The sequence below is a fragment of the Poecilia mexicana genome, unplaced genomic scaffold (genome assembly GCF_051168715.1).
Source record: "Poecilia mexicana isolate PSO_F unplaced genomic scaffold, ASM5116871v1 scaffold_16, whole genome shotgun sequence".
Classification (NCBI taxonomy): Eukaryota; Metazoa; Chordata; class Actinopteri; order Cyprinodontiformes; family Poeciliidae; genus Poecilia; species Poecilia mexicana.
In genome coordinates, this window is record NW_028263385.1 from 2561443 (window position 1) to 2582500 (window position 21058).

Consider the following 21058-nt stretch of genomic DNA (forward strand, 5'->3'; position numbering starts at 1 on the left):
AAACATGACATAACATCTGTCATGAACATGAAGGAGTCTTTCTGAATGTTTATGACTGTTGTCATGAAGTGTCATTCGCTAAATAATGACACTTTTAATGCAAAGTTGCTCTAAAAGTTGCATTAAAAGTCCATTAAAAATGCCAACTTTGCATTAAATTATTATAATTTACAACATCATGCAAAGTTGGCATTTTTAATGGACTTTTAATGCAACTTTTAGAGCAACTTTGCATTAAAAGTGTCATTATTTAGCGAATGACACGTCATGACAACTAATTAAAGTTTCTTCTGCTTCAGAATTTCTTACTTTTTTAAGTCATTTTGTTTAAATGAAGAGAATTTACACATATTTACAATTTTGTCTCATTAAATCAGACTCTAAATCAGTGTGTCTCAGCCTTTTTGGGCCAGCGCCCCCCAGCCTTTATCCAGGTCCCTCACCGCCCCCACCAAATAATTTGCAGGCTACTTTGCACTGACTATTATTTTATTATTAATACTATCACTATTGTAGATGTTTAGATTTTTATGCTTGTTTCTGTATTTATCATCAAAAATAATTTCCCAGAGAACAAAAAACCATGGGAATAGAAATTATTTTCACAGGTGTTTACAAAAAATGCAATGAACATTCAGGTTAAAATCTGTAGGCCTAACAGCAGCCAATCAGAGTGGAAAAATATTCTTGTTCTTTGCCATTTTCTAGTTGTTAAATGTTCCACAAAATGATAAAAGATGAACAACATGCCAGTTTAAACTCTGAACTGTTTGCAAACCGACTGAGCTCTGCAGCATTAAAACATGGATAGAACTGTAACTACATTAATCATAGATCTTCTTGTAGGTTTCTGGTGACGCAGCTCTGTGCTGCCTTCAGGAGAATGGGACATCAGAGTATCATCCATGAAATTTCACCCACATGGCATTTACTGTGCAAACCAGAGCTTTCAGAGGAAAAACAAAAGTTCCTTTAAATGCCATACAAATATGAGACAGAAACATGGATTATATCTTTATATAGACCTGTCTATTGATTATAGATTAATAGTTTTACTGGACAGAAATTACAAAGAACAAATCTGGTTCTTCATCAATATTATTTTACCTTTTATCTGGAAATAGTGTCTGTTTATTCTTGAACTTTTACTTTTACTTGAGTAAAATTTGTTGAAGTATTACTGCTCTTCACATTGTTTGGGTTCTTTACTGACCTTTGACCTAAACATTGGTTAACAGACTCCAGGTGTTCTGGACAAATAAATCTGAAATTCATGATTGATCCATAAAAACAGATTCAGAATCTGAAAGGTTAAAGTCAGGTTGGATCAGTCGGATTTAATCCACCAGAACCTGAGGCAGAACCGGGTCAGGAGGTCAGCCGGGTGAAGGAGGAGAAGAGGTTTGGTTTATGAGCAGACTGTGAAGTTACACTGTAAAAAATTATTTGATTTATGAAGCTTGTCAGAGACAAAAATATGGATTTTTCAGTCATGTTTTCATTCCATTACATTGATGTCAGAGTTCAAAACCAAATATTTCACAAAATAAATATTTAGCTTTCAAATTAAAATTGTTAGGAAGCAAAATAAGTAAATTTCAAACTAAATATTTAGGTTTCTAGCTACACATTTAGCTAATATGAAAATTAGCTTCCTGCTGAGCAGACGTGGGATTTCTGCTGTTCATCTTTACTGTGTGACTTTACCTCATTCTGCTGGGTTCTGATTGGTTCTGATTGGTTCTGTTAGGTTCTGTTTGGTTCTGTTTCAGTTCTGCCGGGCCATCTGGACCTGCAGCTGATCCGTTTATCTCCCAGCGTCTTACAGAGGATTACTCTCAGGAGGATCGAGGCTCTGCGGCAGCATGGCTCGGTTTGGACCGCTTCTGCTCCTGGTCGGCCCGGTGCTGGTTCTGGCCGGGGTCCGGCAGCCGTTGCCTGTCCTGTTCATGGTGCCGGTCGGGTCCGGATCCGGTGGGGAGAACCTGACAGCCAGCCTGTTTCCAGCTGTCAGTCTGGCTCTACAGGACCTGGAGATCCAAACGGCGCCGCTGGGGAAGTACCAGGTCCAACTGCAGCTGCTGGACTCACAGGTCGGTTCTGACTCGGTTCAGCTGAGCAGCTCTCTGTGATGAGCTTTATCTGCTTTTGTTCCTGGTAGGTGAGCGATGTATCGGCATCAACATCGGAATTGTTCTGATAAAATCAACTGGGCCGATCTCGGCTGATGTTTGTTTCCGTCTCGGTTCTGTTCAAATTATTTGGACTTTAGTGATGCAGAACTATGGCTGCTGAACTGAAGCAGAGGAGCAACACCAGCTGTGTGTGGAAATGCAGCTATAGTATTAGCAGAGACTGGCTCAGTTCAGCTAACTAGCGGCTTAGCTAACTTTGAAAACTTTACCTAGCTTTGCTCACCACTGAATATTGATTATCAGCCATATTGAATGTGGATTACGGTCAAAATGTTCAGTATTTTTGTTTCTTCATATCATTTTCATCCTGCTGGTCCAGAACAGCCTCAGCAGCTTTTTGGTCTCATTTTGTTCCAACCAGAGGCAAAAGTGATGACAATTCTAGGGGCCCTGACCAGCAGGGGGCCCTCCACAATTTAATTATTTTTGTTCATAGAAATAAAAATAAAAAATCAGGGCCCTGTCAATTACAAAATTAATCATATTCTATTTCAGAAGATTGTTTTTAGCAGTAAAAATTGAATGTTCCCACTCCCAGACCAAAAAACACATGTCCATATTTGCCCTGAACCCCCCCATCTGCGTTAAATGGTTCGTTCCTGCTTGGAGCTTCACTGTGACGCTGTTGAGCTGCAGAAAGTGGAAGACACAAACGACTGTGGCAGTTACTATGCTTCTAAGAAAAGTTATAAAATCAGGTTTTCAAATAAAAAAAGAGAAGGGAGAGAGAGAAAAATGCAAGTGTTAATTTATAACCCAGTTTTTCTCCGAGAGAGGTGAGTAGACTGTGTGAGATTATCAACCATTTAGCATAGTTAGCTTAGCTACAGACTACTGTTTGCCTCCATTTCACTAGCATTGATGAATTTAGGAAAAAAATTACCAACATATTCATATATTGAACTTGTCCTTTGTACCTTTTAACGCTTAACAGGTCAGTCAGTCAGCAGCAGCTCTAACCCACGTCCCCCCTGACCCGTCCCCTGAGTGAAATTAAAGCTGCAGTATGTCACTTTCATATAAATATTTTTTCCATATCTTTGTTAAAACTGTCATCATGTTGTGACAGTACGGTATGAGAGGTAATCTGTGAAAAATCTATTTCCTCTGCCTTCTCCCAGTGCTAGAAACAACCAGTCAGAGGCAGGAGAGTTTTAGTGCTGTCAATCACAATCTCATGTGGTGCTGCTCATCCTTCCTCCCCCTCGATTTGTGCTATGCTGCAGCTAGCATAGCCTGTTGTGAATGCTCAGTCTAGTTAGCATAGCTACCAATGATGGCAGATAAACAGTTTCTTGTAATGATAAGTTTTATTCTCCCCCATTAGCTCGTTTAGCAGTGAGTGAATGAGGCTAATTGACAGCGCTAAGACCCTCCTCCTGGTTCTGATTGGTTGTTTTGGTCAGAACGGTGCATGACGTTAACCAGTAATAGTAGTTCAGGAAGGAGATGGAGGAGATTGATTGTTTTCACAGATTATCTGTCTCATAACAAACTGCTACGACATGGTGACAGCTTTAACAAATATGGAGAAAACATAGATTTTATTAAAGTTATGTACTGCAGCCTTAATAAAATGCAACTACTAGCATTTTTAGAAGTCTGGATTGCTTCATGTGTCGTTGCACGTTGCTTTAGACTGTTGCTCCTGGAGAGACATTCAGTATCTAAAACTAACAGAAGAAATTTAAGCAACCTACTTGCATACCTGATGTGGACTGTTGGATGTAAAATTCATGAGCAGTAAATATTGCGCTAATTATCAGTATTGAACCAAAGAAAGCAAGGCAGATGCAAGCCTTTAAAACTGTGACGCTTTTCATGGGTCAAATAGACTCAAAAAATTGTAAGAACAGCTTCTGGGGGCCCAAACTATTTTTTGGTCAGGGGGCCCAAGATTTCTGGCAGCACCCCTGGTTCCGACTCTTCATCCTCTGGTGTGTTTCCCTGTTTTCCAGTGTGACCCAGCCAAAGCCCTGAAAGCGTTGTTTGACGCCTTGTGGGCGGGGCCCAGGTACCTGCTGATGCTGGGGGGGGCGTGTCCATCTGTGACATCACTCATCGCTCGCGCTCTGCCAGCGCTCGGCCTCCTGCAGGTACGCCGCTCCTCCTCATCATCATCCTGTCTTGTTTGTGTATCGTCAACTGGTTTCCTGCTGCTCTGGGTCTCAGGTGTCCTTTGAGGCTCCGCCCCCCAGCCTGTCCAACAGGAAGTGGTACCGCCACCTGTTCAGCACGGCGCCGCCGGTCCGCACCGTGAACCTGGCCACGGTGAAGCTGCTGCAGCGCTTCAGGTGGAGGAGGGTCGGGCTGCTCACCCAGGACCGGCCGGGACCCACTGAGGTGATCATGTGACTGATCACATGACCTGCTGACCTTCATCCGCTCCAAATTTACACTTCCTGTCAGCCAAGAATGAACAGGATCCTCATCAGCCTCTGCCGGGTCAAAACAGTCTGGGGTTTTTCATTACAGTTCAGTTTTATTTTGATGTGAATTTTTGTCAAATTCAATTAGTTTTCGTTAGTTTTTTAGTGTTTTGCTAGTTTTTATTTGTTATTACTTAAATATTGGCTTTGTTTCAGATTCTTTTAATATAGTCGTAGTTTTAAACTGTTTAGGGAAAAACAGTTTTCCCTAAACAGTCGAAATGCTAAAAAACAGATGAATAAGCACAGAAACTGGAGCTGTTCATTTCAGTAGGTTTGTTAGTTTTGTAAATTCATGATGCTTTTCCTGTTAATTATTGTTTTTAAGAGTGAAAATTCTGCAGCAGAGGGAGAAATTAATCCGTTTAAAAACAAAAACCTGAACATTTAAAAAACTGATGAATTGTAATGAAAACTGAACGAGTTGCTACCAATGTCCCTGTAGGAAACAGAATTGACCTGAGACCCAGCAGAACCTGACCCAGAGTCCGACCCGTTCTGTCTGCAGATGACCAGAGATCTGACCCGGCAGCTTCTGAGGGCCGACGTCCAGCTGGCCGCCGCCGAACGCTTCTCTGGGGACGCCTGCAGCGGCCTGAGGAGGCTGCAGGTAGAACCGGGCCGGGTCCAGGACGGTTTCGGTCCGGGTCCAGGCAGTGTTGTAGTCAAGACCACCTAACCAGAGACCGAGACAAGACCAAAACCAGCGCCCCGCGCTACAGGACACGATAAAATGTGAAATATGATCAAAATCACTTCTCAAATTGATCTGATAGATCCACATTCCCATAAAAACACCAAAATATTAAATACTTCATAAATTTAACCAATATTAAAAGCAGAACAAGCTCTTTGTTCTGCTTTGCTTCCATCTCTGTGCTACAATCCGCAGTGGTCTCGTGCCATCCCTAAAAAGATAACGCCCTGGGTGTTTGCCCATATTGGTCATGTCAGAAACCACCACTACCTGCACCATTAAACAGAAATAGAGGCAATGCACTAATGATAACCCTCAAATATGAACACTGACCAAGGAGCAACAAGCAAGAAGTAACGAAGCTTCACCCTTCTCATCCTCTCTCCCGCAACATCAGTGTTTCTCCACCTGGTCCTCAGGCCCCCGGCTCTGCATGTTTTAGATGAGCCTCTGTTCCAGAACAGCTGATCCAAATGATTCCATGACCATCAAGTACTGCAGAAGCCTGTTAATCACCCAGAGACACAGTCCAGGTGTGGCAGAAGGGAAACACCTAAAACATGCAGGACAGGAGGTTGAGGACCAGGGTGGAGAAACACTGCGCTACACGAAGCCAGGCAGCGCACAGTGCTGTATGCAGGGGCGTCCAAAGTGGGTCCTGGAGGCCCGGCATCCTGCATGTCTTAGTTCTCTCCCTGGTTTAACACACCTGGATCAAATAGTGACTCATTAGAGGTCTAGAGGAAGATTGACCTGCTGAGAAGGTTGTTACGACCAGCAGGGAGAGAACTGAAACGTGCCGGGCCTCCAGGACCAACTTTGGACACCCCTGATGTAATGTCTGCCACATGACAGGTGACAAAAAACAAAGAGCAATGCGCATGCTCTGCGTGCTCTTTTGTTCTGTGTTTTAATTATTTGCTAATTAAATAAATACCAATGTATATAATTAAGTAACTGCAGTGTACCCAGAACTTTACAAGAACAAAGAACGGCTCTCTGTGAATCCAGTCCGATCTTCTTAGTAAAGAGCCGTTCAGAAGAATCGGATCGTTCCTGAATATATTGCAGACTTTTGGACACAGTGTTGTCCCATACATACGACTCGTTAGTCAACACCTTCCACAATAATCCAGTGCAGTGACTGACCTTTTTTTCATCACAAATGCTTAGGTGTCTCTGTACAGCTAGCTTTGCTAACATCCCGTCATCGGAGCTAACCTTCTTTCAGCTTCTTTTCTAAGTGATGACAAAAGTCAGACTTCGTCCCCACCGTCTGTGAAAGCGAAGCGCTGCTGAGTTAGCTGTGGCCATCGGATTTATTATGATTTATTTACGATTTTACTGACGATTAGACAGACATCTTCTGCCGCTCAGAGGAAACCACTGCGCATGTCTGGGAGGGGGGGCAGAGGGAGCAACAGAAAGTCACGTGATTGGTCGGATTATAATCGGTCCGTTTTGCATCCAGTGAAAAGAAACATGTTAACAAGTAAACTGGGCAGTTTGCGGTAAGTTTAGTGATATTTCCACAGTTGCGGTCTTGAAATAAAATCCCGAGTTCTCAGAGACCGAGACAAGACCGAGATCATCAAAAATGGTCTCGAGTTCTACAACACTGGGTCCAGGACGGTTCCGGTTCCAGGTCCAGGTTCTGCGGCTCTTCACTTCCTTTCTGCTTCCGCTTCACAGGATGAAGATGTCCGCATCATCGTAGGACATTTTGAAGACGGTTCTGTGACGGAGGTGTTCTGCTGTGTGAGTGAACTCCGGGTCCAGATTCTGGTTCTGAATGTTTCACATGCTAACATGGCCCAGGGCCCGGCTTTAAAAGACTGAAAAATTCAAGATGGCGGCCATTTGTCAACGCACCAAAACTCCAGTATTTACCAAAGATGGAAACTTTTGGTGTCAAATCATTCAGATTTGGACCATAGAAATCATATTACCTGATAATCAGATTATTTTTCAAAATGGCCACCATGGTTGTAACGGAGAATATGTTTGCACTAAAACCCACAGTAGTTATTGCCAGCGGAGGCCACAGCCAACCAAAAAGATAAATTCACTCTTTCATTAAACAAAAATCTTAGCTCACTGCTAAATACAAAAGAATTAGCTCTGCTAATGCTAAACACACACAATTAGTGTAAGCTATTGCTAATTCGCTAATCACGTAAAAAAAAATAGTGTAAGCTAATAATAAACTGCAAAAGACAAAAAATGTGAGGATGCTAAACCTTAGCTGCTAAACACAAATAATTTTAGTGCAAGCTAACACTAAATGGCTAAACATATAAAAAATGAGCAGAGACAGCTAACGCTAACCGCTAAAATGACTGTCCTTCCAGTTGATGGCTGGTGTGAGACTCCCAGTTTCTGATTATTTTAAAGTTGTATCAACAGGAAGACCAAAGTTGAAAACAGAAGATGAGACAAAATTCATCCAAGCCATAAAAAGGGGGACCTTTTAAAAATGGGGAACCTTTTAAAAAGGGGGAACCTTTTAAAAATGGGGAACCTTTTAAAAATGGGGAACCTTTTAAAAATGGGGAACCTTTTAAAAAGGGGGAACCTTTTAAAAAGGGGGAACCATTTAAAAATGGGGAACCTTTTATGGCAGTAATTGGTTAAAAGGCTCAAAGACGGCGTCCATCTTGAAATTCAGCAGGCTAAAATGAAAAACATGCGGTCTGATGGCTGAGGCTAATTCTTATCTAACCTCAAAGCAACATGCTGGCTGTAACCAGAACCTCTGGACCCTGGTGACTGTGTTCAGGCGTTCAGACTGGGCCTGTTCGGACCTCGGTACCAGTGGATTCTGGCCGCTGGACGACCTTCTGGGTGGAGGCTGGGATGGCAGCCCTCCAGCTGCTCTGCTAGCAGCCTGCTAACGGCAGCAGACGGATCCTTCAGGCTGCAGGTCAGACAGCTCAGCAGCGCCAACACGCCTGGAGTCTCCGGACGGGTCAGAACCGTTCTGCTCTGCGCTTTCTGGCCCGGCTGGGATGCTAGCTCCAGGCTAAAGGTTCATCGCGTCCACAGACTCCTCAGGAGTACCTGAAGTCGTACCTGAAGCAGCTGAACCAGGAGGGGTCAGAGGTCAACCCCCTCCACGCCTTTGCCTACGATGCGGTTTGGGTCGCCGCCCGGGTTCTGGTTCAGGTGAAGGAGGCGGCGAAGATCAGGAGAAAGTTCAGCTCTCTGAGGAACGTCTCCGTTAGCGAGGAAGAGGAGGGGAAGATGCTGCTGGAGGCCGTGAAGAGCACACAGTTTGAAGGAGTAACAGTAAGGACACACACACCTGAGACACACACACACCTGAGACACACACACACCTGAGACACACACACACCTGAGACTCAGTGACAGGCTCCCATCTGCTTCCTTCATCTTCCACCTGTACTGGTTCTGCAGTGGTGGGAACCGCTAGCTAAACAGCTAGCTTTGCTACCCCAAAATAATTAGCAGTAGCTAGTACCGTCACAGTAATTAGCAGAAGCTAACCTGAAGAGCAACACCAACAAGATAAATGTTGAACTTCATTCAACTGAAGTTTTACCAAATACCCATTAAATTAACGGCTTTAGAATTTTCTGGAAAATAATTTAGGGGAAGCTGAGTATGCTAGACATTTTCAAAGGTAGCAGAATGGCTAAATATATAAAGTTTTTATCTTAAAGAGCATGGTGATCAGACCAGAACCGGTCCAACGGGCCTTCTGCTGTCTCTGCCCAGGGTCCGGTTTCCTTCCGGAACGGCGAGAGGATGACGGTGATCGAGCTGATCCAGTTTCAGGGTGAGGAGAGCCGACCCGGTTCTGGTTCTGGTTCCGGCGCCGCACCGATGCTCAGCGGAGTTCTGGTGGGGGAGTTCAACACGAGTCACCAGCAGGTCCGAGTCCTGAACCAGCTGCTCAGGTTCAAAGGTCAGGATGGCTCCTCTCTGCAGCTCAGCTTCTAACTCAGCTATGGAGAGAAAATAGTCCCAAAACTATTACAGGCGAAGAACACCTTTCAAAAATGTATGAGCTTCTGGATCTAAAAATACTTTTGTGCAGCAGCTGAACTCACATCCACACTTCGCTTTTCTTCCTCCAGATTTTATTTTTTTAAAAGTTTTGACACATTGTCCTTGTTAAACACCGGCCAACAGAAATGCTGTTGCTAACATCCGTTCAGACAAATAGAAATGTCTTTGCAGCACCCATATAATTATTATTCTTTAAATTATTAGAAAAAATTATTCTTCGATTTTTTTTTTTATTTCAAAATTATTTGAAAACAAATTGTTTCAAGAAGAATTTTAAAAGGAACATCCATGTTTCCATAAATGTTTGTGATTGTTATGCAAACCTCAAATGTTGCTTCAACTTCTGTATAAATTTATTGTCAGAGAAGATTTTCAAAGTTTCACTTATGAAATGCATTTCTTTCCAATTTAAATTATGAAACATTTTCTTTGCCTATCATGATGTATTTTGTAAATCCTGGTACTTGCTGCCTCTCGGCCTGGAAAAGACGAGTTTGATCCGTTTCTCCTGGTTGAATAAAGATTATTATAATTATTGGTTTATTGTCAACAACACAAACATATTATTATTATTATAATTACTATTATTAATACAGCGATCCCTCGTTTTTCTTTGTGGTGGCGTTCTGAAAATAACCACGATACGTGAAATCCGTGAAGTAGTTACCTTTAGTTTTTACAGTTATTATACAGCGTAAATAAATACATTGAAACCAAAGAATAAAACCATTTTTCAGATCAGCTGATGTTCATCAATCGGCCTTAATGTGATCCGGAGTCGAGTCATTGAAGCGTCTCCTCCAAGCTGCCCCAGAGATTCACAGCTGGATCTACGGCAGGGCGACGGATCTGAGCCTCCGGTCGGGTTCTGCTGCCTCTGGCCAGTTTTATCCATCAGGCATTCAAAGTTTTCAGCTTTCATCTCCTGAATGGCCAATCTGTACTTAGCCAATCAGGACGCAGAACACAACGCACTGTGAAAAAAAACTGCACAAAACAATCCGTGAAGCAGCGAGACGGCGAAGGATCACTGTATTATCATCAATATTATTATTATTATTATCATTATTATTATTATCATTATTATTATTATTATTATCATTATTATCATTATTATTGTCATCATTACTATCATCATCATCATCATTATCATCATCATCATTATTATTATCATTATTATTATTATTATTATTATTGTCATCATTACTATCATCATCATCATCATTATTATTATCCTATCTCTCTGAGCTGCTACATATATACTGTCCTCCTCGAGCTCTTAGATCAGCGAGCCAAATGAACCTGGAGGTGCCGAGGACTTCCAGGAGGCAGAGAGGAGACGGGCCGTTTGCTGTTGCAGCTCCTAAACTTTGGAATTCTTTACCTATGTCGGTAAAACAGGCCTCTTCTTTAGCAATTTTTAAATCTGCTCTTAAGACTTACCTTTTTCGGTTGGCCTTTGATTCAGTTTGAGCTGCTGCTTTCCTGTATTTATCTGGGTATGTTTATGTATTATATAGGAGTTCTAAGTCACTGTATTGTTGGTTATAGTGTGTTTTAATTTTGATTTTTATTTGATTAATTTTGTGATTGTACAGCATTTTGGTCAGTGGTACTGTTTTAAAGTGCTATATAAATAAACTTGCCTTATTATTATTATTATTGTCATCATTATCATCATCATTATCATTATTATTATCATTATTATCATAATTATTATCATCATTACTATTATTATTATTATTATTATTATTATTATTATTAAAGGTAAAATAAAACAAAAATTGCAGAATTCTTCTCTACATTCAGATGAAAGTTTCCGGGTCGTTCTGGGTCTCTCTGGGTTCCCCGTCCCTTTGGCAGGTCCAGAGGTCATTGGGTTCAAACTGACCCGGTTCTGTTCTGCAGGTCCGGGACCAGCCAGAGACCAGACTCTGGTCCGGCAGCAGCACCGCCGGGTCGGCCTACTCCTCTACTGCGTCCTGTCGGCAGCCGCTGCCGGAACCATCTTCATCACCCTGACGGTCCTCTGCATCATCATCATCGGCCACTGGCGCTGGTGGGTCCAGGTCCGGTTCTGGGTCCAGTAGAACCTCCCAGAACTCAGCTGTCCGTCTGGTTCCAGGCCCCGGCGGCCCGGAGCTTCTCCCCAGGACGAACTGCTGCTGCTGGGCCTCCTGCTGTCCTCCGGCTCGGTCCTGTTCTCCGGCCTGGACCGGACCTCGCTGCCGGGCCCGACGCTGGAGATGTTCTGCTCTGTGAGTCCAGAACCAGAACCAGGTTATTCAAGTTAACTAAACCAAAAGAAACAAACTCAGGTTGATCAGACATTTTAAGTGAAATAAATAAAAAGTGTAACAGGAGCCAGTGTTGTGTTCAAGACCACCTGACCCGAGACCAAGACAAGACCAAGACCAGCGGCCCGCGCTACATGACACAATAAAATGTAAAATATGATCGAAATTGCTTTTCAAAATAATCTGAAAGATCCATATTCCCATAAGAACACCTAGATATTAAATACTTAATACATTTTACCATTATTAAATATTCCATTTCTGTGTTACAATGTGTGATGGTCTCGTGCCATCCCTAAAAACATAACGCCCTGGGCATTTGCCCATATTGCTCATGTAATTATTATTATTAATAATAATAATGGCTGGATTCAAGATGGCGCCGGTGTGTGTGGCTGCTCGTCTGTCATTCCTACGTTTGCTGATGTTTATACTGTTTCTGACCTGTGTCATCTACGGAACTGAGTCTCTGCTGGTGTATGATCGCAACACACTACTAGACCTCCAACCTTTGGTCCAGGATATGGAGTTATTCGATGTTGCGGGCCAACAATCTTTGCCCCCGCTTCTGTCGGAGATTCCGAGCCACCTGTTCCGGTTCCTGCGCTGCTTTCACGGAGGAGACGTCGTCGTCGCGGTAGACGAAGCGGCCGGCTGGTGAAGCTGAAGTTTTACATGACGCACTGTTCTGCTTTTACCCGATCATCGCAAGGATCGTTTCTGGGCTCTCGGGTGCCTCGGCGTTTCTTGGATCCCGTTGATGTCTGCTTGGTGCCAGTGGTCGGCGTTGAGGCCCCTCTGCACCGCCGCCCCTGCCTTTCCCGGCTCAACATGCGCCGACGGTGTCACCAAAACCTGAGACCGCTGTGCCGGGTTTCCCGACCTGTCGAAGCCCAGGATCCAGTTCCTGTTAGGATTGGCCTGGTAAACGCCAGGTCGCTTGGGAATAAAACTTTTATTCTTCGGGACTTTTTTAGTCACCAAAACCTGGATTTTCTGTGTGTGACTGAGACGTGGCTGAGTGTTGGTGAGTCCAGTGCTCTATCTGAGCTTTTACCAGCAGATTGTTCTTATTTTAACTCACCAGGGGCTTCGGGGAGAGGCGGAGGCACAGCGACTGTTTACAACAGGACTACAGATGTAAGCAGTGTTTTCTACAGATGTCTTTCCCCAGCTTTGAGTTTACGGCATTTGAGACGAGACACGTAAACCCAGTTTTCTGTGCTGTCGTCTACCGACCCCCCAAATATAATAAGGATTTTATAAGCGACTTCTCTGACTTTTTATCTGGGATTATAACTAACTATGAACATGTTCTTGTAGATTTAATCATACACGTGTGTTGTCCTGATAAGCCTCTGGTAAAGGACTTTTTAAGCCTTCTGGACTCTCAGCCTGGTCCAGGCCGTATCCGGCCCTACAGCACCGACACACACTGGACCGGGTCATTTCCTGCGGTCTGCCTGTGACTAACCTGGAAATCTGTGACTCTGTTCTCGGATCACCTGCCTGTTTTATTCAGTGTCAGTTTGACACCTGCTGCAGTTAAAACTCGAGCTGCTGCTGTCGGATTATTAACCCTTCCACTGCCACTCAGTTCTCTACTGCTTTTCTCCAGCTCTGTGGATCATCTGACTTCCTCCACTCTGATTCAGAAGAGCTCTGGTCCTGGTTCTATTCTTCCTCCCAAACCATCCTGGACTCGGTTAAAAACCAGGCAGCCCAGGATTAAACCTGAGCCTTGGTTTAATGACTGAACTCTGCTGCAGGAAGGAATGTCGCCGTGTTGAACGGAGGTGGAAAGAGGATAAACTGCAGGTTACTCTTCAGATTTTAAAAGACTGTTGGCGTCTCTACCAGAGCACGGTTAAAGAGGCAAAAAGGGAATATTTGGCAAATATCATTTCCTCAAACAGTCATAACCCACGTGTTTTATTGAACACCATTGACTCTGTGCTTAATATTTCTCAGAATGCCTGTTTGGAAGCTTCTCCTGATGTGTGATGATTTTCTGTTTCTTTATTGAAAAGGTTGGTAGTACCAGGGCTCCTATCACAGCTCCTGACTCTGACCCCTCTGTTTCGGTCCCCTGCTCTGCTGCCTTCACTCAGTTTGAGCCTGTGACCGTCTCACTGTTAGAGGACCCGGTTGGCCACATTAAGCCATCAGGTTCCCCCCGTGATCCTGTCCCTCCTCGACTTTTTAAAGATATTTTATCTAGCATAGGGCAGCCTGTTCCTGTTCTTGCAATTATAAATAGTCTGTCCTCAGGTGTGGTCCCTGCTAGTTTTAAACATGCAGTAGTGCAGCCACTGCTTAAAAAACCTGGCCTTGATCCGACTGTTCTGGCTAATTATCGGCCTATTTCCAAGCTCCTTTTCTTTCTAAGGTTTTAGAAAAACTTGTGTACTGTCAGCTGACAGTTTTTAGATGACAGTGGCATTCTGGAGGTTTTCCAGTCAGGTTTTAAAACTCTTCATAGCACAGAATCTGCTTTGATTAGAGTTTTTAATGACGTCCTTCTTGGATGTGATTCTGGTCACCATGTGGTTCTGATGTTACTTGACCTACTGCTGCCTTCGGTACAGTAGACCACAACATTTTAACATGGCGATTACACCACATTGTTGGTATTGGTGGCACTGTTCTTAAATGGTTCAGGTCCTACCTGGAGGACAGAATAACCATCTGCTGCTTCAATGCCTTATGGTGTCCCACAGGGCTCGGTTCTGGCCCCACTGCTTTTCTCTCTGTATTCACTGCCTCTGGGTTCTGTCCTCAGGAAACATGGGATTTCGTTTCATTGTTACGCTGATGATTGTCAGATTTATTTGCCCCTGAAGCAGAAGGATGTACATTCAATCGAACATCTCCTGGCATGTCCAGGTGATATTAAAGCTTGGTTGGCCTTGAACTTTTTAAACTTAATGAAAACAAAACAGAGGTGATGGTGTTTGGACCCAGTGGCTCCTGTGAGTCCTCCTCTGTGGACCTGGGACCCTTGGAGGTTTATTTTAAACCTGTTATTACAGATCTTGGTTTTAAGGTGGACAGTGATTTTAAATTGGACAGCCAAATTAGGGCTGTGGTTAAGTCCAGCTTTTATCATTTAAGGCGATTGGCGTCTGTGAAATCTTTTCTTTCCAGGCAGCATTTTGAAACAGTGATCCATGCTTTTATTTCGACTCGATTGGACTACTGTAATGCACTTTATCTGGGAGTCAGTCAGGCGCTGCTCTCACGTCTGCAGCTAGTACAAAATGCTGCTGCACGACTTTTGACAGGAACTCGAAAGAGGGAAGATGTGACCCCTGTCCTGGCCTCACTTCACTGGCTGCCTGTATATTTTAGGATTCATTTTAAAATTCGTATGTTTGTTTTTAAATCATTGCATAATCTTGCCCCGGCTTACCTCTCTGAGCTTCTTCACCCATACATGCCTTATCAGTCTCTCAGGTCAGCAAATCAGCTGCTCTTGGAGGTACCGAGAACAAAAAGGAAGCTCAGAGGGGACAGGGCTTTCTCTGTCATGGGCCCCAAATTATGGAACAACTTGCCTTTGCAGGTCAGAGAGGCCCCTTCTCTGTCCACTTTTAAAGCTCATCTTAAAACCCATCTATTTTACTTGGCTTTCAACACCAGCGGGATCCAGTTTTAAATTGTTTTGTTTTTAAACTGTTTTTAATTACTTTTTTATTATGTTGTGTTTTTAAATTGTACAGCACTTTGTATCAACTGTGGTTGTTTTAAAGTGCTTTATAAATAAAGTTGGTATGGTATGATAAGAATCCACCACTGTTGCACCATTAAACATAGCAATTGAGGCAATGCCCTGACGGTAAATAACGCTCAACCATGAACACTGACCAAGGAGCAACAAGCAAGAAGTAACCAAACAGAAGGCGCTCATCATGACTGTTTTCACTCTCTATCCCAGTACATGAAGCCTGGCAGTCTGACACCATGGCAGACATTACAGCTGCCACTTTGAACAAAAACAATCAAAGAGCAATGTGCATGCTCTGTGTGCTCTTTCGTTCTTGTGTTTTAGTTATTTGTTAATTTAAATATCAACGTACATAATTAAATTAAATAATGATGCAGTGTACACAGAGCATTACAAGAACAAAGAACAGGTGTTCTGTCAGGTCAGATCGTCATACGCTTAGCACAAACTCACGGTGTTCTGTCAGATCAGCATACGTTGTCAGATAGTCGTACGCTTAGCTCAGACATGCATACGCTGTCATTACCATATGATTTTATTTAATCAGCAACATAGAATCATGACGTAGATCATCATATACTTGGTTATTAACAGTTGTATGACATCCAGCTGCAGCCAGACCTGCTTTAAATACACTTTGCAACCATGACAACACATGTATATCTATATAGTTATCATTGAAAACAATTTAATGACTTATTTTCGTCATAACTTGCTGCATATGGTGAACTGACAACTCCTCTGACGGTCGGACTTCTTAATGCGCAGGCATGGTACTCACTGCATGTATGCTATTCTGACAGCGTATGGCTATCTGATAGAACAACGGCTCTCAGTGAGTGACACTCCAGTCCTATCTAATAAATAAAGAGCCGTGGAGAAGAATCGACTGTTTCTGAATGTCACCTCGCTATATTGCAGACTTTTAGCGTTGTCCTATATATGCGACAAGTCAGTCAACATCTCCGCACAATAATTCAGCACAGTGAGTGACTTTTTTTCATCACAATGCTTATGTGTCTCTGTACAGCTAGCTTTGCTAACATCACGTTAACGGAGCTTACCTTCTTTGAGCTACTTTTCTAAGTGACGAAAATAGTTAGACGTTGTCCCCACCGTCTGTGAAAGCGAAGCGCTGCTGAGTTAGCTCTGGCCATCGGATTTCTTACTATTTTTGCAGCGCTATTATATTACTGACGATTAGACAAACATTTTCTGCTGCTGAGAGGAAACCACTGCGCATGTCCTGGAGCGCCGCGCGCGAGTGGAAGGTGGGGAGGGGAGAGGGAGGGGGAGAAACACGTAGTTGCTTGGATTTTAATCGGTGTGTTTTGCATCCACTGAAAACAAAGATGTTAACAAATAAACTGGACAGTATGCTGCACGTTTAGTGATATTTTCACAGTTGCGGTCTCGACTGGTCTTGAAATAAAATGCCGAGTCCTCAGAGCCCAAGACCGAGACGAGACCGAGACCATCAAAAAATGGTCTTAAGACCGGTCTCGAGACCAAGACCAACTTCGAGTACCACAACACTGACAGGAGCCAAATCGTTTATAAAGCAAAATAAAAAACACTGAAACAAACTGGAGATAATTAACCTTCATTGGTGTTTTATTAGACGTGGAACAGTTTTTTCACTCCACAGGCTGTTTACAGCAGCTGTCAGCTGATGCTATCCGCTAACGGTAAACTGGTTTCATCTGCTGAATATTCATTAATAATTAATCACTTTGACTTTTCTGAATTCTGCAGGTAAAAATTCACCAGAACATAAAAAACTACTAAAGCTAAACAATATAATAATGATCACTAATAAAACTTATTAATGTAATTTGAATGACTTCCTTTACTTTTTATATTCCTTGTTTTGTATTTATCGTTTTATTTGTTTATTTAAACTGATTTTATCCAGATGGAAGAAAAAAAGCTTTTGGGAAAATTCTGACTCATTTATGGAAATAATTTAAACTAAACCAGCAGTAAAACCCAGACTGTTACAGTCCAGAACCAGAACCAGAACTCCTGGTTCCTGTGCTGCAGGTTCATCTGTGGACTCTGTCTCTGGGTCACACTGTGGGTTTGGCGGCGCTGCTCACCAGAACCTGGAGGGTCTACTCCGTCTGCAGTGTCCGGCTGAAGGTAAGACCGCTCCGGGTCCGGATGGACCGCTCCGGGTCCAGAGGGAATGCTGACATCTCTGTGTTTCCAGAACCAGAACCGGCTGCAGGAAACGGGCCGCGTTCAGCTCTGGATCCTCCTGCTGGACCTGCTGGTTCTGACCTCCTGGCAGATCCTGGACCCGCTCAGACGGGAGGTTCTGCAGCACCAGATGGAGGTGAGGAGCCTCCGAACCGGGCCAGAACCGGTCCGGAGGCTCCAGAAAGTCTGGACATCTTCAGACGTTTGAAGCTTCACTGTCAGAAATGATTTGACCTGAAAATAGAGAAACAGGAGAGTTTAGTTTAGAAATGTTACAGTTTAAATATTTAATTGAAAAGCTGAATACTGAGTTAGTAACCAAACTAACTATTTATCTAAACTAGTTAGTTGTGGTTTTGTTTCCTCAGGACGTGGCGGCTGATCAGGACGTCGTCGTTCGCTGGTTCTCTGAACGCTGCAGCAGCGCCAACATGGAGCTGTGGCTGACCGCCGTCTGCGGATACAAAGCCCCTCTGCTGGTCAGAACCTCATGCAACCGTGACAGCAGACCGTTTCCATGGCAACAGGTTAAACTAACCCGCTGGTTCCTCCTCAGGGTCTGGGCTGCTTCCTGGCCTGGAACATCCGGACCGCGGACGCCGCGGCGCCGGCGGTCAGCGGTCAGCTCCTGGCTCTCAGCATGTTCTCCCTCACCGGGTTCAGCGCGTCCACAGCGGCGGGGGCGCTGCTGACCTCCAGTGACCCTGCCGCCCAGTTCTGTCTGTGCAGCATCTTCATCCTCAGCTGCAACCTCTTCATCCTCATGGGCCTGTTCGCACCTCAGGTGACTAAAGCTAGCTGTGTTAGCCCAACGCGCTAATCATGGACAGCTTACGCTAATGCTAAACCGCTACATCAACGTGGTATTTAGCTGAAGCTAATGCTAAATGCTAACCATACACAAGAATTCCTCTCATGCTGAAACGCTCCTGGTTTCGGTTCGGTACTTGTTGAGTTTTCTAACTCTGCTGCTGATTTCATCAGGCTTCAGCTTCATCCTGCTGCCAGATTTTCTTAACCTTTTGCTTCCAGGTTCTCTGCTTGCTGAGCAGCAGCAGCGAGGAGCTGCAGCGGGTGGAGGAGCTGCAGCGGGTGGAGGAGCTGCAGGCTGATGCTGCAGAGGAAGCGGGCATTGAGTGTCTGAGGAGGAGGAACCAGGACCTGAGGAGTCAAAGCGCCCAGGTGAGGCGCTGCAGGTGAACAGCTGAAGCTCCAGGTGTAACCGCGTCTCCTCTGGTTTCCACAGCTGGACGTCCAGATTGAAACCATCACCATGGAGCTTTCTGCCCCGCTGCAGGAGGAAACGGGTAACAGCCGCTCGCTCGCCCACAGGAAGTCGTGTTCCTGCTGCTAACCTGAGTTTCTTACGTTTCCTTCAGGATGTGGAACGGCGTCTGGGACTCATGACGCCCAGGTCTGTGTGGCGAGACCTCCAGCTGAGGACAACATCAACTCCCCAGAGGGGTGAGTGGAGCATCATCGTCATGACAACGCTCATTGAGCCGCCAGCCTCTTTTATCACAGAGCCGCCATTTTGTTCCAGCTGCTCGGAGCCGGTGTTCCTCAGGGTGGCGTGCTTGGACGACTTCTGTTCCCAGAAATACTTTGATTCAAAGCGTTTCTCCTGATAACTGCTGCCGTTTCCTGTCTCTCTGAAAATACAAACGATGTGCTCAACCTTCAACTTTCCTAAAGTAAATATTTTCCATACGACTAAAACTGACTGAATTTAGATACAGATCAAATGTAGCAAAAATATTTTACCTGAGTGAAGATGCCTCCCCACCTTCTTCAAATCAGACAAAATTGGTGTCAAACGTTTGTGTAGTAAATTTTTTGTTTGTACAGCTATCATTTTAAAGATATAAAGAAATGTTTCTAGAGGTCATCAAAGGTCAATGAACATCAGTTTGTGCACTGACTTGAACTTGTGAAAATAAGTGCTGACTGTCGGTCATGAAACTGAGATGGAAACAGCTGACCAGATAGTTAGCATGTTTTGCTCTAGTCCTACTTCAACAGTACAGTTTGTGTAATCGCGCCCTCTGGTGGTCAGAAACTAAACTACAGCTCACCCAGTGTGTTTTGGGAGGTGGGGTACCAGTTCATTCTAGATAAGATCATTTCATCAACGTTAAAATTAAATTATTCATGTTCGTAGGTTAGCACTTAATTTCAAATGAAATTCACAGGTCCAGCATGAACTGGTGACCTTTGACCTTTGGAAACATTTTTCTTAATATCTTTAGAGTGATAGCAGCACAAATGGAGTCGAGTTGATTGACACTATTTTTGTTTGATTTTATGAAAGTGGGGGGTGGGGCAACTTCACTCAGGTAAAATATTTTCACTTTCAATTAAATAAAATTTTATCCCAAAGCCAAATTAAAATTGTGGCCAATCAGTGAAGGACGTTTCAGGAAAGCAGCAAATCGGACAGAAGCTGTATCTGCAGCAAGCACAGGGCGACAGTGGAGGGAAAAACCTGATGAGCCTCAAAAGCTGAACATCCAGTTCAAACAACTCAGAGGTTCTTCATTATCAACGCTTACAGAACAGGTTCTGATCGGTTCTGTCTGACCCGGTTTGGTTCTGTCTGGTTCTACAGCATCCGGCGCCGGCTCTCCCTGCAGCTGCCCATCCTCCATCTCTCCTACCTCCCCGTCATCGGCGGCGTCTGCTCCAGCAGCTCCAGCCTGTTCAGTGAACAGGAAGTCGTCGCTCCCCGCCAGCAGGACCACTTCCTGTATAGCTGAGGACAGGAAGTTGCGCAACCAGGAACTTCCTGTGGGAAAATAGAGCAATGAATATGAACTGTTGTTGAAATATTTAGACAGTATAAATTATCTTCCTGTTATTGTCATTATTTTGTAGAAATCAGTTTTTACTTCATCATGAAAGGTTTTGCCAAAAAAGCCAAATTTTGTTGATAAAGAATTTATAAAAACAACAAAAGATCAAACCTGGACGTTTCATTCATAAACTTGTTTACCTGAGAAAATAAAGTCTGGAAACGACCTTTGATATGAAAGAAGAGAGAAAACGTTCCAGGCTGAAGGTCTGAGCAGATCTGATGATTTCACCTCTTTGCTTTGGCAGCAGATCAGGAACTTCTGAGCAACAACATCGGACCAAAGTTTAACTGACAGCTGCACAGAACCGGACCAGAACCAGAGCCGAACCGGACCAGAACCAGGGCAGAACCGGAGCAGATGTCAGATATTGTCACTCAGCTGACGACTACAAACAGATTTCATGTTTCTTTAACAGCAGACATGAGAAAACGACAAAGAAAACTGAAATTATCGTGAATTAGGCCTCTGCTGCTGAGTGGGGCCCTCTAGCGGATAGCAGTGGAACTGCAACCAAAACCTACAGCAGCTTTATGCTAAACTAGTTTAAACCGAAACGAAATAATCTGGATTATTCAGCCTGACATGACAGAAAAACACAGAGGTTCATTTAGCAAAGTCAAGCTA

At 43.9% G+C, this 21058-nt stretch overlaps 1 protein-coding gene across 1 annotated transcript; it reads left to right on the forward strand.

The window, feature by feature from the left end:
• Positions 1-3928: 3928 nt before the first annotated feature.
• LOC106911512 (gamma-aminobutyric acid type B receptor subunit 2-like) lies at positions 3929-20541 on the forward strand. The gene is made up of 17 exons (XM_088014257.1): positions 3929-4291; positions 4368-4538; positions 5133-5234; positions 7014-7079; positions 8101-8289; positions 8367-8609; positions 9060-9249; positions 11262-11412; positions 11479-11611; positions 17421-17519; positions 17590-17715; positions 17948-18058; positions 18136-18363; positions 18612-18761; positions 18826-18886; positions 18959-19043; positions 20188-20541. The coding sequence occupies exons 1-17, from the start codon at positions 4220-4222 to the stop codon at positions 20333-20335; spliced, it is 2325 nt and encodes a 774-aa protein (XP_087870383.1). The 5' UTR covers positions 3929-4219; the 3' UTR covers positions 20336-20541.
• The last annotated feature ends 517 nt before the right edge of the window (positions 20542-21058 follow it).